We start from the raw sequence: 17,353 nt of genomic DNA, 5'->3' as shown, positions 1-17,353 counted from the left end.
TCTTATTTAATAGAATGGAGAATCGTAAAAACCCTTTTAAATTAAAAATGTTCAAACATATACAGAAGTAAAAACAAAACAAAACAATGAGTCTGTATAAACTCAGATCCAGACTAAATTGTCAAGATTTTATCATTCTTCTTATATCCTCCTTTTACTGAAGTATTTCAGAGTAAATCCTGGACATCCTGTGTTTTCACTTCTACATATTTTAGTATGCATCTTTAAAGAGTATGGACATATTCGTACAAACAAAATTCGATTATCACACCTAATGATTCCTTGGGATCGATTAATACCCAGCCCACATTAAAATTTCTCTGATTATCTCAAAAATGTCTTTATAAGCAGGTTTGTTTGAATCATGTTCTAAACAAGGTCTACACATCGCATGTGGTTTTTATAGCTCCTAAATCTATTTTAATCCATAGCAGCCCTCCTCATCCCAGTTTTTTTTTTTTTTTTTCTCTTTATGCCATTGACTTGTTGAGGAAACCATGTCAGTTGTTCCGTAGAATGTTTCCAATTCTGGATTGGTCCAGTTGCTTCCCGGTGGTGTTAACTTCTTTTACTATGTCCTGAATTTCTTACAAATGGAAATTACCTGATGTCTGCTTGCCCTACATTTATTAATAATAATCCTAAGATTGATCAGTGCATTCAGGTGGTAACAATTTCCTATCTACTACCTATTGGTTTCATTCATCGATGACCTTTGCCTGAAACTTCTATTTCACTAGGGGTTGTAAAATGGTGACTCTCTAATTTTATCACTCTTTCCACACTTATTACCTAGAATTTTTCACTAAAGAAAAAGTTTCTGAGTCATGTAGAGTTATTGGGTTATCCTGAATTTCCTTAAACTGTCAACTTTTAACATAGTACCTGAAAAAAATTTTAAACTGAAAAATATAACACAGATACAGAAAGTCACATAAAATAAATTAGTACTTTAATAAATTACTGTAAGCAAACACCCTTGTAACCGTCACCTACGTAAGGAAACAGAACTTTGGCAGCCACCCCAGAAGCCCTCTTTCTGTCCACTGATTCTGATTTTTATGGTAATCATTTCCTTGCTTTTCTTTATATTTTCTCACTTAAATGTGCATCTCTAAAAACTATAGTTTCATCTATTTTATTTAATACGAATTTTCATATGGCTCTTTAAAAAGTTTACAAGTTCTGCTTCCATTACTCTTTTTTTTTTCCCCTTGTAGAATTTGTTGAAGAAACTTGACTGATTTTTAGTTTTCCTAGACTCTGGCTTTTACTGATTGCATCCCCATCATACAGTGTTTCATAATCTACGTACCTCCCATCAATTGGTACTTGGATATAGAGACTTGATTAGATTTCAGTTTAATTTTTAGAGGCAAGACTACTTCATTGTGGGTTATGTTCTTCTGTTGTTCTTTTCATGGTATTAGTAGCCATTGATGCCTATTGTTTAGACCATTTCAATTCATTAGGGATTGCAAAATGATGATTTATCAATTTTATCACTCCATTATTTTTTTAGCTAGAATATTTCTATACAGAGCAACTCCCCCTCATCTATTACTCAGTTACCCATTGGTACAGCTCACATAGGAAAGGCACAATAAGTATTGAACTCCTTCCCTTTACCCAAAGTTAAAAATAGTGATTGGTTGCCTACCATCTTCAAAAGGAGAGCAATTAATCTTTTAGGATCCTTAAAACTCAAAGATTTAAACATATTTTAAATGTTTGAAGCCACTGAGGGGCGCCTGGGTGGCTCAGTCGGTTAAGCGTCCTACTTCCGCTCAGGTCATGATCTCACGGTCCATGGGTTTGAGCCCCGCGTCGGGCTCTCTGCTGACGGCTCAGAGCCTGGAGCCTGCTTTGGATTCTGTGTCTCCCTCTCTCTCTGCCCCTCCCCTGCTCATGCTCTGTCTCTCTCTGTCTCAAAAATAAAAACATTTTAAAAAATTAAAAATAAATAAAAGCCACTGAAATGATTATCCTTATTTAACAATTATCCCATCTTTGGCCAGTGGCAGCTTCTTCAAGTTGGCTCCTAAGTCCTTTTGACATGGCCTCAGTAGTCTTTGGTAGCTTCCTTACTATTGTATGGGAAGATGTTCCATGAGTTCATTCTGATACTTTCAGAATCCTTCCTCTTCTTCTTCTTCTTCTTAATTATTATTATTATTATTACTTAACATCTTCTGTCTTACATGGGTATCCCCTTTCATTTGAGAATCCAGGTTCTCAGGGACAACAGGGAAGATAACAGAATTAACTATCAGTTATTGTTTGCATTGTCTTGCACTATACACACAACAGTCTCAGCAAAATCACCCATTCTACCACCACCAATATCGTTTATAAAGTTAAAAAGTTGTTTGCATATGCCCTCTCCATTTTCTAAAGTTGCATTTTATAAACATTTTCAGATATATATTCAATACATAGTATATTCTTTCTTCCTTAACTTTCATGTATTCTTTGTTTTGCAAGTAAATAGGTACTTAATGCTCACCACCAGTCCTCATGTCGATGTGTCTCTAGTCATTTGGATGTCTGAAGTTTGTTCTCTAGTAGATTCTTCAGAAACTGTGCAAGGAAACAATATTGAATGCCCATACTCCCACAATGTTTCCAACAGAGGATGCTGTCAAACAGATCTTTTTGCAAACCTGATAGGTGAGAAGTGGTAACTTGATATAGTTTTAATTTGTATTTCTCTTTTTATGAAACATGTTGATCATTTGTTTTTCATGCTTAAGAATTTCTTTTTCTGTGAGTTGTTTCATATCTTTTGTCCACTTTCTATTGGGTTTCTGGTTTCTCTCTTCCTCCTCTTAAGAGCTCTTTCCTAATATTAGAGTTATTACCCCTTTTTATGTGATACGGGTCACAAAGATATCTTCCCACAATTTTTTAATTTGACTTTACTGATAGGAGTTTTGGCATATTTAAAACCTTGTAGGGTTATCCCCTCAAACACAACTTTGTTTTTTTTTCTTCCAGATTATTTTTGGTACTATAATTGTTTATGTTCTTATTTTAAATATATATTCAACTTGTCTAGCTCCAGAAAATAACCATTTTCATTTTTGTTGGGATCATGTTAAACTTAACAATTAAGTTAGGAAGTATTGATATCTTTATGATATTGAGGCTTCCCATCTAAGAACAGTTTCTCATCTCATTTCCTCTGGTCTACCTTGTGTCTTTCAAGTAGAAGTGTTTAAAAAGCTCTCCTTATATAAAGTTTGCATAATTTCTTATTAAGTTTATGCCTGGATATTTAACTTTTTTGGTTGCTACCATAAAAAGGGTCTTCTCTTGCATTATATCTTCTAACTGGTTATTGTTTATATATATGAAGAATATGGACTAATGAATATCAAAGACTTTTGAGTTAAATATTTTTATGGTGACACTCCATAGAAATTATTAGAGAATTCAGTAATCCTCAGGTGAGAAATGCATCGTGTACCAAGGCAGGATCAGGAGATGAAGGAACAAAGAGATAAGTACTTCAAAGATATAAGACTTGGAAACTAATTTGATGTTGAGGAGAGGATGAAGGGAAGGGCACGGAAGTTTCAGCTGGGTGACTGCGATGATGATAATTAGCAGGTAATAGGAAGAGGTGAAGGCTGGGGAAAGAGAATGAATTTTTTTTTAACTTTTTATTTTTATTTTTTGAGAGAGAAAGCTGGGGAGGGGCAGAGAGAGAGAGAGAGAGAGGGAGAACCCAAGCAGGATCCACGCTGTCAGCGCAGAGCCTGACACAGGGCTTGAACCCATGAATGGTGAGATCATGACCTAAACAGAAATTGAGTCAGACACTTAACCGACTGAGCCACCCAGGCGCCCCTAAGAGAGTGCATTTCAATTTGGGGGCATTTAGATTTCGAGACTGAGAGTCATATCTGAGAGAGGTCAAATCTGAGAATTTAGATTTGGAAGCCATCAGGTAGAGCTGTAGGAGTGTTTGAAATGACCAAGGAGAGAGAGTAATTGAATAAAAGGAGAAAAGCCAATAGTAAATGTCAAAGGACTTCTATATTAAATAATAGGCAGTGGAAGCTGATACCTGAAAGAAACCAAGAATGAAGACTTGTGGGGGGGGGGTGGGAAAGGGAGTGAATCAGAATACAAAGTCAAAGAAACAAAAGAATAGTGTCACAATTACAAAATCACCAGTAATTTTTGAGACAGCCATTTCAGAACCATTCTGAAGGTGAGGTTAGATTGTGAAAAATTAAGAGATCATATTGAACTAGGGATGGATTTGTGTAGGATATTTAAAGTGTGCATTTCAAATATGTGAAATTCAAATAAAAGAAATCTCATGATTTAAATTATCTATGTAGATACTAGTTAAACAAATGTGATCAGATGACAACAGGTTGGCCTAAGTTAATTTTATTAAGTAATTTCTTGTTTACGGCCATCTACCTAAATACAAAGTTCAGCCCTTTGTCTGAATAAACATTCTTATTTTAATTCCTGATGGATGTTAGTTTGTGGCTTCAAGTACAACATAGCACTTAAGCGCTGAAAAGAAGAATTTTCCCCCACTCTTAGATAAATGTCTATCCTTTTATGTAGGCATTTATAACAATAATAGCTTATACACAGGGTTTACAAAATATGGTCATATGCTACTGAACTTCATAAAAGATTCTGGGAAGTAACCAGGGCAGTGATCTTTATTCTTAATAAATACAGAAAGGGGAAAAGAATGACAGAGCTAGGTCTAGATTTTTGATGTTCTGGACTCCTAGCCTACGGGCATATGTTAAGAGTTAAGTAGGAAATGCTTATTCTAGGTATTTTAAGCAGAATTTAATACAGGGAATTTGGTGCTTATACATAAATGTTAGGCTGTGCCTCCAAAAACGACTCCTAGAACAACATGGTATTTGACCATCAAAGAAATAAGTTCATACTTGGAGTCGCTCCAGCGATGGGGAAGCCAGACCAGGAAGGTGCGGATACTGCTGCTTGCTGTCATCACCGCCACCTCTTGACTGCTTCTTGACATTCACAGAACTGGAGACTTGGCAGTGTAATGTGGTCCCTTGAGAGTTAAGAATCTCAAGAATGAACTCAAACACATGGCTGCTGAAAACTTTGTCACAGTGAGCTTGTTTGCAAGGAAGTCACTGAAAACAAGTAGGATAGCTTCTGCTTCATTTTCATCTGCCGGGGTTTTCAGGAATGAATTTAATAGAATGTAATTCATATCCAGAACCTAAGCTATGATGAAGTAAAAAAAAAATGTAGTTTTTTGATCCCCAGGATTTGCATACCAGGAAGAGGCTGGAACAGAAGTTGAGCAAGCCAGTCCACAGGATCTGCCATAGAAAACTTTTTGTCTTCGTTCAAGATATTGGGACAAATACTAAACAGGCCCAAATCATGTGGCCCACCACTAGAAAATGCTCTCGATGGATACCATAACACATATTCAAACAACTTGCCCAGAGTCCTGGTTATAATTGGCAGAGCTGAGTCTTAAAACCAGGTCTGAAATCAAAGACCAGAATGTTGTAATGCTTTTCACTTTGATTCATTAATTCCCTTCAGTCGTTTAAGCAATCTATAATCCACCTAATTTTATCTTTTTTTTTGGACCGCAATGAAACCATATTCAAATACTGTGCTAAAAATCAGGGTATTCTTTCTTAAGATCCTCTCATAATTTACCAATTCCAATGAAAAAGAGATGCAGTTTGCCATTCTTCAGGGGAATCCATGATGGTTTAGTGATCCTCATGCTAATCGAACATTTCCCACTATTGCTGAAAACCTTCTGTGGCTACACTGGGTTATAATTGGGATTTGTGTTGAGTGACAGCATGGTCAAAATAATTGTGACTTAAACCAGGAAGAAATTGCTCTGTCATGTAAAACACATTCAGGGGCAAGCAGTCAGCACAGCTTCCCTCAGTGTCATCAGACGCTTGGGCTCCTTCCATGTTGTTACTCCATCATCCCTAGTGTGTGGCATTACCTCAAAGACCAAGGGAGCTTCTAGAGTTCTACTAATCACATGTGCATTCCAGCCAGCAGGGAGGAAGGAGGGCAAGTACACTTCAAAGCAATTTGCACACAAACCTTTTGATGACATCGTTTTGGTTGAGTACTTTGTTAAGTGGCTCCACTTAACTACAAGGGAAACTGGTGAATGTGGTCTCTTGCGGATGCCTAGTGGCAAACAGCAGTCTCTGCTACAGTGACCTCATTGCATCCTGAAATCCTGTTTGAGTCTTCACATTATACTGTGTAAAATTTCAAAATGGCAGGTGTCTTCTCCAGGCACAGAGACAGGCATAGTTTAGATGCTCTGTCATTTGTTCAACAAACAGCCTAGTTTTTATTTCCTGAAGAAATTTTAAAAGTGGTTTAAAAATCAATGGTTAGGTATACCTCTAAGAAATGTACTTGAAAAGTTGTGTGTAAAATCCAATTTTGTATTTAAATCTTATTTCTCCCTTGACTTCCAATACATTAGGGCATGTATTTCTATGGGGAGAAGTGAGGAAAAGGAACTTAAAGTTACAAAACACAGGTAAAATCCCAAAGCAACAAAAGTGAAAAGAAGTGTAAGAGATGTAAGCATTGGAGGTTTAAGAGAAATAAAATCCCCACAAAATCAAACCTAATTCTAAATTTTAAGCTGGAATAAAAATGTCACAAAAGCCACCAAATCAAACTACTACAGTAGGTAGTTTGAACAAATATTTTAAGTACAGCATAATGGTTAAGAACTAGGCTTTGGAACCAAGTTATAATCCTGGCTCTTCCTGTTATTAGCTGCTACCACTACCAGTTAATCCCCAAGCTAAAATTCTGTCACTTGAAAAATGATATTCTTTCAGAATTATTCCAATGAGGAAATGAGAGTATGTGCAAAATACTTAATAGAAGTTCTCATGCAAGGAAATAGTCTATGTATACTAATACCATTCTCATGATACATTTTATTTATTCTCCCTTCTCTCTAAAATTAAGTACTTCTTAGAAATAAAATTTATATTAAAAAGACTAGCCTTTTTGTTTTTACCCTTCCAGCCTCGGAAGCAGATTGATTATAGCTTCAGGGCTGGTCATATACATATTAAAAAAAAATTCAGATACTGATAAATGATCCCATTCTATTAAAAAAAATTCATTTATAGCAGTGAACATCAAAATCAATCTCTACTTCATATATTTAGCAAAATAAAAATTTTGGCTCTATTATCATAATAGGTGCTTAGGCAATTTGCATTTATGAAACTAATACCCGATTGTTTAACTCAGAGAGGGAAGGCAGGAGACCAGTTTACACCAGTAAACAGCTATTTCTAAATGTAGTCCTTATTATCATCCTTTTGCCCTGTTCTTGGCTCCTCAGAGTGTGAATTCTCACCTTTTCTTCTATATAGCATATTGTATTGGGATACACACACACATCTATCTAAAATTGGTACATCTCGAAAAACATGTAATTAGTTCAAGACTGTGAGCCCCTCTAATGTGGGCACAAGATCTTGAGTCCCTAGTATCTTTCCCAGGTTATAGAACCCACTTTAGCGGTGCCTGGCTGGCTCAGTCTGGCTTTGGCTCAAGTTATGATCTCACGGTTCATGAGTTCAAGCCCCATGTCGGGCTCTGTGCCAACAGCTCGGAGCCTGCTTCATTCTGTCTCCCCATCTCTCTGCCCCTCCCCTTCTTGCATGCTCACTCTCAAAAATAAATAAACATTAAAAACAAAATCTAAGCTAACTGGCTTTCAGGTAGACCTTTGATCTTGTTTCGCCCAACAAGACTAAATGAGGGGTTGGAGGGTGAGGAGGGAGTGTCTAATAGGAGATTCCGGTAAGGATTTTTTTTTTTTTTTTTTTTTTTTTGGTACAAAGCTGGGAGTTGCTCTTACCACCTTCTTTGGGATGTATGCAGATATAAAACTTGGAGGTATGGCAGTTACCTTGTGACCATGACCCAATAGACACGGAAAAGCAAAGCTGAAGATAATGCAACAGAAACCGAGTTCTTAAGAGTTCAACATTTTTTAGAACATTGAGCCACTGAATGAGACCCTGAACCTCCTATCTTCAAAATTAAGCTAAATGTCTTTATGGTTCAAGCCAGTGTTAGGTTTCCTGTTATGTGCAGCCCAAAGCACCTCAGATACACAGTATTTTTCCCCCAGATTTTATCGGTTCACTATATCCACTAGTTGTTTTGTTTACCTGCTCTTATTAAAACAACTTTTTGTTACTGAGAATCCTAACACACCTATTTTTTAAGTCAACATCTAGGTAGTTCATTACTTTTATTTAAGTGCAGATTGCCTTTCTTAGGATTAGTTTCATTTTCTTCAAGTACTTTACAATTTTGGTTTGTAGGCTCATTTTGTGTAGGAGTCTTCCTGCTTTTCCCTCTCCCATTCTCAATCGCTACTCTCTTCTTTCTTTTTATAATTGCTTCTACCAACTGCCCAGTCATGGCTACAGTCCTGTAGTGTTAGTGGGGCCGTCACAGATCACACGGATGAACAGCCTGTTTGGCTCAGGTCCCGGCTACAATATAAGTTATATAGCCCCAGGCACTGGTTGTTGATGCAGTTATTTCAAAAGAGTGTGGAAACTCCATCTCAGACCCTGGTTTCATTACTCTGTAGGAGTTAGGAGTTGAAATGTCTTTCTTCTTCTTCCTTTTTTGAGTTGAAATTTCTGTATGCTTCTTTCTGATTCCATACCTACAGCTCAGGTTCCAGTTTACAAGTTCAGTGTGTTTTGTATTTCTGGCTCACCAAAATGTCGATGCTGCTTTGGGCACACTTGTGCTTCAGAATTTTCTCCACTTTTTTCCTACTATACTTCTATTCAAAGCTTCAAAAATATACATACCTAGGTACTCCACAGACTAGCACTTTAAAGCAAACATTATGTGAACCAGCAAAAGCAAAGATGTTTGGGGATAACATAAAGCTCCGTGCCATTTACCACTCATCAGTAATAAATCCTAAGTGAACAGCAGAGTTCTGATGAATAAAATCAGACCTGTGTATCCTGTTGGATTAATAACAGAGAGAAGATTAGCAGCCCTGTTCAGCCTTGTGCTGATTTTTATCCATTTCTATGAATTTCATGAGATCTAAGGAAGAATGGCATCAGGTCTGTTTGAAAACGGCACACTGCCTATGTAAGATGGATCCCACAAATCACCTTAAGACCCAGTCAGTTTAATATAAAATGTTTTTAATTGTTTTTGAAAACATTTAAAAAACAATTTTTGAGCACTTTCAATAAAAAAAGAGAACTGAAATGCTACTGCAATATTCAACTACTGGAGTTTCAGCAGGTACAACAGACAACAAAACACTGGGGAAATCTGACTTTTTGCACTAAATGAAAACATGAAACAGGGCTTGTTTTTTGTCATTTATGGTGTAGTAAAGCACATTATAGTACAAGACTATTATATGAACCTCAGATGCACTGCACAAAAAAAAAAAAACAAAACACTTTCCTTCTTTTCAGTTCAAAAGTCAGTGCTTATTGCAATTATATGCAAAATTATTTACTTCATGAAGTCTTATCATGATAAACAGTATGAAAAATGTTTTAAACATGAAAACAATGAAAATAATCTGAGAAAAGAACATATTCAACAATAACTAAGCAGAATTAGTCAACATAAAAAAGTAAATAACTCGTGAATAACTATGCTTGCCTGGTTAACACTGAACCAGTTTCAATACAGCCAAGAAAAAAAAAAAGTGGTTACAGGAATACCTAGTACTGTACAAGATAAGTCAATAACACTCATGCACATTTTGTGATCATGTATTAACATGGTGAAGCAAACTAAACTTAATTCTTCCTGCTGTAATATTCTCATGTAAGAGAATAAGAAATAGAAATATCTCATTGAGATCAATGCACATTGCTACATAAGACAATTTTATCTGTCACTTTGATGACATTTTGTCTTTTCATAATGAAACACATTTAAAAAGTTTAATCTGTGGACTGTATTGGTTGCATTTATCCTAAGAGATGTGCCTACCACAGGTTCAACAAATTTAGTGCAATATATGAACCCCAGAAAGTTTGCTGGACGAATTCAGCCAAATTTAAAGTGTTTGCTGCAATACTGTACAGAGGGTTAAAAATCCTCCAGTCTTTATATTTTTATAAAAAAAGATTTCCATTATTTTTATATTAGTAGGAAGCTAATAATGTAAACAAGGGATTAGAATGGCCTCAAAATCTCCTTTTCAGAGTATCTCATCTAGAAAGGCTCCCATCATTTGTTAAAAGAAATCACACAGTTTCCTTTGGGTATTGCATACTTTGGTGTGCAGTAGTGCTGTGTCTCAATGTACAGTGAAGAAATAATTAGCATCAAGAAAAAAATACCTAACAGATCATTAAATCAAATAACAGCAAACACACACAAACGCCAATAACTAGGACATATCAGTATATAAACCTCTGAGCCAACCCTAGCACCGTTTATTTATCAAAATATGTTAATACCCTACCTTGCAAATTTATTGAGCAATGAAACCTTATTAAATTAAACCCTTCATCACATTTGTTAAATATTCATTGATTGTAGTCTTCTCATTGGCTTGCTAATTAAGGTAAAGGAAAGCTTAGCTAGGCTCAAAGTAGCATAGCAATGGTTTAATGTTAGCTTTAAAAACTTAATGGCAATTTTGAAATCTATTTGAAAGAAATCCTAAATTCACTCAAATGGAGCGGACTAGTGAGCAGATTTGTGTCAACAAGAAATCCATAAATAATTACTCATAAAACAAAATGGGAGCCAAACAGAGAAACATTTTAAAACAAATCCTGAGTGCTTCTTTTGCAATTGTGGTTATCACAATAAATAAATTAAGCATGTAATAAAATGCTCCTCTTCTTCAAGTACTATTGATGTCCCCTTTAGCAGAGACATAAAGATTTGTGGCTTCAGACCTTAGGTGGCGAAATGTTTGTTTGTTTTTTATGTCATCTCCTTCCTGTTTATTTGGATCCCATGATCAACATGTATTACTATATTCAGGAGTGAAGGAGTCAGTCACTAAATTGAGGACTTAAGAATATTATAATTAAAAAACTTCAAATTAAATCTTAAATAGAATTTTAATATGTGCAGGTAGCCGTTGTGATAGAACTAAGAAAATGCTTTTATTCTTTCTAAATTCCCCTATCTCAATTTCCAAACAATAAAACATAAAATGTTTTTCTAACATGCTTGTATTTATCCTAGTAATAGATTCTACAATGTTTGGAGTTCTCGTGTGTGCGCGTGCACTCACACGTGTATGCAGGTCTCTGTGTGTGTGCTGGCTCCATAGTGAAATTAAATTTTAAAATAAGACTAATGCAAAGTCACAAATATAAATGGCTACTAGTTTTTCCTTTTAAAAATTTTAGTGCAGCTTTTGCTTTCCTTAAATTAACATTTAATTTTCCATTATTTTCTATTTAAGCCCTTCAAAATGCAGGTGCAAATGGTACTGAAGTCCCAGAAAGCCCTACGGAGATTTTGTTCATTCTACAGTAGCTCTATGCTTCAAGCCTAAATACCGATAATAACCTGAATATTATCCCTGTTTCAAGGAAGACCTTCTTCTCTACAATTTACCTTAGCTATGATTTCATATCTAAAAGATAATGCCAACAACAACAAAAAAATAGCCTATACCTAAAATCAATGGTTTCCTCTACATTCTGTGCAGATCAACTGATGAATTAAAATGAACTCACACAAAATAAAGATCTAGACTGCTCTTGTAAAAGCTGGTTAGTCAATTGCTTACTAGCCAACAATGTGATTACATGGGGCAACATTATAAAATTTAAAACCTAATACTTGTTCTCCTACAGCCTACTGTCTTCAGAAACTTGTTAAGAACTGAGGCAAGTCTAACCATTTCCTACTGAAGAAGAAACCACTTCTGCAGCAAACTCTTTTAAAATGTCACAATTAATAGTTAAGTGTTTCTGCTGCGGGAGGCACTTCCATTAAGACAAATACAATACATATGTCTTTAGATACAGTGTGCTACATATTATAAAACACTATTTAACCCAACATTTCAACAGTAGGATGGTCCTTGCTTTCTATCCACTCAAAACCTGATGAAGTCATAGAGCTCATGGATTCACTGCAAATTTGTTGAAATAATGGGTCATTCTTTAATTCTTCCAGTGTAGCTTCATCATCTTGTCCCTGCTGACGCCCTGGATCAAACAGTAGATTTGGGTCTAAAGTGTTCAAATCATTGATGCTGCCTGAGAGCTCAGAAGACAACCTGATATCACTAGAGAAATCAGACGCAGTATTAGTGAGATCAGACGCTACCTGACCTACCAGCTGCTGGTTGGATTGCAAGCTGTCTCCACTCAACAGGTCTTTAACAGTGCTATTGAAATCTAATTGTTGCTCTCCGATTTCTGATTGTGCTTGATTATCTTCAGGAGAAAAACTGATCTGATCGGTGCTATTACTTTTAGTGAGGTAAGATGGTGTTTGGAATTCATAAACAGAAGTGCTGGAATCGATCATATTCTGTGGATTGGCACTAGGAAAAACAGTGGAAGTTTCCAAAATCTGAGTGAGATTCATCCGGGCTGTGTAATTGGAGGGCAGGTTGTTCATGCCCAAACCTCTTACTGCATCATCATTGTCAGAATCAAGTTTACTCAACAAAACACTGGTTATTTTTTTACTGTTTGTTTGCTTCTGAAGAGCATTCGGGAAGGCTGTCTGCATCATGACCGTCAATGGAACTGATTGACTTCTTTGAGCTATGTTGTTGGCACATGCATCTGTGTGAACATTTGTGAAAACGTGAACTTCTGGGGTTACTGGACTTCCAAAGGGGGTCACATTAGATCGGGGGATATTAGATACTGGATACAGGGTGCTTCCACTAAGATTACGTTGGCGATGAACAGCAGGGCTCACACTCCGGCACCTGAAGTTGCTGCTGGCAGATGAATTAGTTCCTTTATTATCAAGAGGGGCAGGGACTGCAAAACCCTCCTGTTTGTTGGTGTTACTTACAGTGGCACCTTGATGCTGCACAGGAGAGACAGGAGTCAAACGACCAAAATGAGTGTCATGATGTCTGGATTGAGACTGGTAAGACTGTCCAGGCACAGCAAAAGCATGAGGTTTCCTGAAACGGTCTTCCACTAGTTCCTGATAGCTTGGGAGAATGCCATGGCCAGAAACTGACGAATTACTAACCCCACTATACCCATTATTCATCCATTCAAGCTTGGTTTTGTCAGGGTGTGTGGCCATGGGTCTTTGCATTGGTTTCACAGGACTACTTGAGATAATGCTGGCATCATGATACGCCATACTGGAGCTTATTGGGGTAAATGCAAACGGATTTCTGCATTCAACAGGGCTGGGAGGGACACTACTGCTGCAGTTAGAATGTGGAGTACCAATGGGTGTGTGTCGGCTACTTCCTAAAGCACTATCCACAGGTGTGGTCTGGGCTAGCCTGGAACAAGGGCTCTCCCGGGACAGACTCTGAGACCCAGCAATCATTTCAGATGTTGGAGTTGGGGTTGGGGTGGGGGTGGGCGTTGGAGTAGGAGTGGGTGTGGGTGTGTGGATTGGAGTGCCATTGCTATGGATTGGATGGTAGAAGTGGGTACTGGAGGCATGAGATGACATTGGAGCTCCTGGAGTTACTGACTGACTCTGAAGGGCCATTCCCAAACAGTTACCATAAGAATGAGAATTGTTCATTGATATCTGCTGCTCCATAAGCACTAGCTCTTCCACAATACTATCTTGTGTAAGCTCATCATCAAAAGGAAAGTAGCTTTCATTTGTCTGGGAAACAGAAGGCTCAAACTCTTTCAGTTCAGACTGTAGAGGTAACTGATCTGAAGACTGTGCTTGTATTTGATTCAAAGAAGATTCTTGTATCTGGCTATGCAGCTGCTGGGTGTATGTATCCTGTGGCATTCCTTCTAATTCCCAAACAGATTTCTCTAAGTCATTGATATCAGAGTGCTCAGGAATTGTCATAACACTGATATCTTGTTGTTGTTCACAGCCAGCAGATATAAACTCAGAATCCTTACTGACCTGTTGCCATTCGTTTGAATTAAAGCTGCCATCTGGTTTTGAATCACTGTCCAAAAGAAAGACATTCCCTTCAAGTTTTACTTTGATATCTGGAGATGATGATGGTGTTTGCTGTTCGGAAGCTGAATCACTAGCAATGAGAGCAGAATTCAAGGGTCGATTTGCCACTATGTGTGAATTGACATTTATTGATACCTTGCTAGGAATCTGAGCACCGGCTGTTGAACTTTCTATTTTCCCTGAATGTGGAACCTTTTGGTCCTTCTCAACACTGCCTGGTTTCTGACCTTCTATGATAACTGCAGAAAGCTGTTCCACAATTGGTTTCTTTATGGGAGGCACCTGGGACTCTTGCAATGCAGAAGACAGTCGCTTTCTTGGACTTTTAGTGCATAATTTAGGGTCTTTATTTATTGAGTCACCATTAGCTGGTGAGCTGGTGCTGGTGAAAGTTAAGTTCTGAGTGGCAACTGAGAGAGTGATAGTGCTTTGATTATTGCCTGTTGAAGTGCCTGGCGGAATTTCATTACAGCGACTTTTACATTTGGTCCTCTGGTCACAGACCTTAGTTGCTTTTACTTCAGTGACACCTTCATTTGAAGGTTTTTGCACTACTCCATCTGTATTACTTTTCTGCCCCAAAAGGGCACTAGGTGTTGTTTTGGGAGCTTTTGTCCCATCAGAGTTCTCTTGGCACTGTGCAGGATGCTCATCTGATGATGCTTCAGGTTCCATTTTGACTTCCACAGCAGATGATCCCCCGGTGCTGCTGGTCCTAGATCCAGGAGACTGAAGTGATACAACAGAACCATTCTTGATCTGTGGAATGGTCCTTGATTCCTCTGTTGTTCCTGTAGCACTGTTTACTGAGGCAGAATGTTTAAGAGGGGCACTACCGTTGCTGGGTGTGAGAGATATTGCTGTCATTTTCACCACATTTAGAGAACTCATGTGTGAAGTGGGCACAACAGCGGTTTTGATGGGACTGCTAGTAAAGAGGACAGTAGTCGGGGAGCGAATGGTGAGTGCACTGCTGTTAGCTGGTTTGGGTAAGATCTGAGGGTAGCGGTGCCGGGCAGAACGATCCCCACCAGGACTGGCTGGAACGTTCTGAGGAGTCTTTGGTGCCTGTTTCACAGACTGCATGTGCTGAGTGACCACTTGTACATTGAGGGGAAGAACTTTGCCATCAGAAGAACTCATTGGGCTTGGTGAAGTTACCAATTGCCTGGTTCGCTGGACCTGTTAAAAGGTGGAAAACAAAAAAGTCAGATTTAACGAGTCTAGGATATAAACAGCAATTCACGTATCTGTATAGTATGAAGGCATTAATAAATGTAATGCTAAGAAAAAAAAACAAAACAGTTCCTTTCTTAGACGAGAGTTCTCTATATGTATGATGTTAGACCAGTATCAGACACAGAAATATTATAAAAGATGCAACACAGTGCAATATAGTTATCAAATAAAAATATGTAAGAAAAACATTAAGATACTTTTCAATAAACAAGACTAAAAACTTCACATTTGTGATGAATACTTGCCAAAATAATCATTTTTAAGGAGGTGATAGGAAGAGATGACAAAATCTTGAAGAAACATGCAACTATAAAGGTATCTACCTTTGGGCCAAGAAAACGACTCACTCATGGGGAAATGGTGGGGGAACTGTCCTGTAAATGCATCTACCTTGGACATTAGTAATTAAATCACTGTGGATAAGGTCTCAGATAAAACTACTGCCTCCACAAATTTTCTCCATAGTGAATAGCATAAGAGTATGCTTACCAGGTATACCACGTTTTAATGACATGATAATGATGATGATAAGAAAAACAAATTTGATAAAATATCTCAACAATACCATCAATAATAACATAAAATACCACTTTGTTGTAGCATGATGCACTCTCATTTAAAAAAAAAATTTTTAATGTTTATTTATTACTGAGAGACAGAGAAAGACAGAGCATGAGCATGGGAGGGGCAGAGAGAGGGGGAGACACAGAACCGGAAGCAGGCTCCAGGCTCTGAGCTGTCAGCACAGAGCCTGACATGGGGCTCGAACTCACAAACCGCAAGATCGTGACCTGGACCTGGACGCTTAACTGACTGAGCCACCCAGGCACCCCATGCACTCTCATTTTAAAAGCCCCTTTATCATAACCTCAGTTATGTGAGATAGAAGACTATAATCTCTATTTGTTAATAAGGAAACGGTCTCAGAATAGCTAAGGGAGACTTGTCCAAGGCCCTATGTCCAGCAAGCCATAGCTTATAAGTCTACATTAAAGTTTATCAATATGTATTACAACTTTGCTCCATTTGAATGTTAAAAAGAAGAAGAGTTTAAACCAAAAACCAAAAAAGTTTGCAACTGATCATCTTGGCTTAGCTAGGGATGAACCAATTCTGAAAACGACTCCTCTTTAACATAAAGCTCTGACTGGTTATGTATGCATACTGTGCATGTCTTGAATCTCTGTATTTTCACTTATGTTCATTATATACCTTGCTTTGTAATCAACATCGTATACTGTGACTAAAAGACAAATGACTGAAGCTGAATATGTATGTGCTCACAAAATTAATTTGTACTGAATCTATACCTATAATTGCCTCCTTCTTATGTACCTTTTTTTTTTAAGTTTCTTTATTTTTTTACTGACAGAGAGAGAGAGAGAGCGAGAGCATAGGGGAGGGGGAGAGAGAGAGGGAAAGAAAGAGAATCCCAAGATCCCAACCAGGCTTAACACTGTCAGTGTGGAGCCTGACACGGGGCTCGATCTAAGGAACTGAGAGATCATGACCTGAGCCAAAACCAAGAGTCAGATGCGTAACCAATTGAGCCACCTAGGCACCGCTCATGTGCCCCTTTTAATTAAACAAATGATCTCCCACCATCCCAGTGAGGTCAAACACTAATATTTAATGATATTACCGGAATGGGACTAGGGACAGCTGCCACAACGATACCAATAGGCTGAGGAGAAAGGATTGCAGGATTTCCATTAGAAAGATTAGTCACTCCATTGGTTGTAGCGCCTTCTGGTTTTTTTGCTGAGGATTCTCCTGGCAAAGGGGACTGTAGTTTTTGTTCTTGCTGCTTCTTCTGAATCTTCCGTTGCAATTGCTGTTTAGCATCAATAGGAGAAGGCAAAGTCTTCACCTGAGGCTGAAAAGAATTACTCTCAGCTGTAGGTATAAAAGCAGACGGCTGGGTAATTCCTTTAATTCCTGAAAA

At 37.7% G+C, this 17,353-nt stretch overlaps 1 protein-coding gene across 1 annotated transcript in view; it reads right to left on the bottom strand.

The window, feature by feature from the left end:
- Positions 1-7,904: 7,904 nt before the first annotated feature.
- Positions 7,905-17,353, bottom strand: part of RFX7 (regulatory factor X7) — a 136,737-nt gene continuing 127,288 nt past the window's right edge. The window contains exons 9-10 of the mRNA XM_047075070.1: positions 17,051-17,346; positions 7,905-15,351 (exon numbers count right to left, since the gene is read on the bottom strand). Coding sequence (XP_046931026.1) covers positions 12,079-15,351; positions 17,051-17,346 — 3,569 coding nt within the window. The 3' untranslated portion in view covers positions 7,905-12,078. The remainder of the gene's footprint in view (positions 15,352-17,050; positions 17,347-17,353) is intronic.

This window comes from Lynx rufus, unplaced genomic scaffold (assembly GCF_022079265.1).
Source record: "Lynx rufus isolate CCGP_SWC_20201006 ecotype Redwood Valley unplaced genomic scaffold, mLynRuf1.p SCAF_13, whole genome shotgun sequence".
Classification (NCBI taxonomy): Eukaryota; Metazoa; Chordata; class Mammalia; order Carnivora; family Felidae; genus Lynx; species Lynx rufus.
Note: the sequence above shows the minus strand (reverse complement) of the source record. Positions and strands in the feature narration are given on the sequence as shown.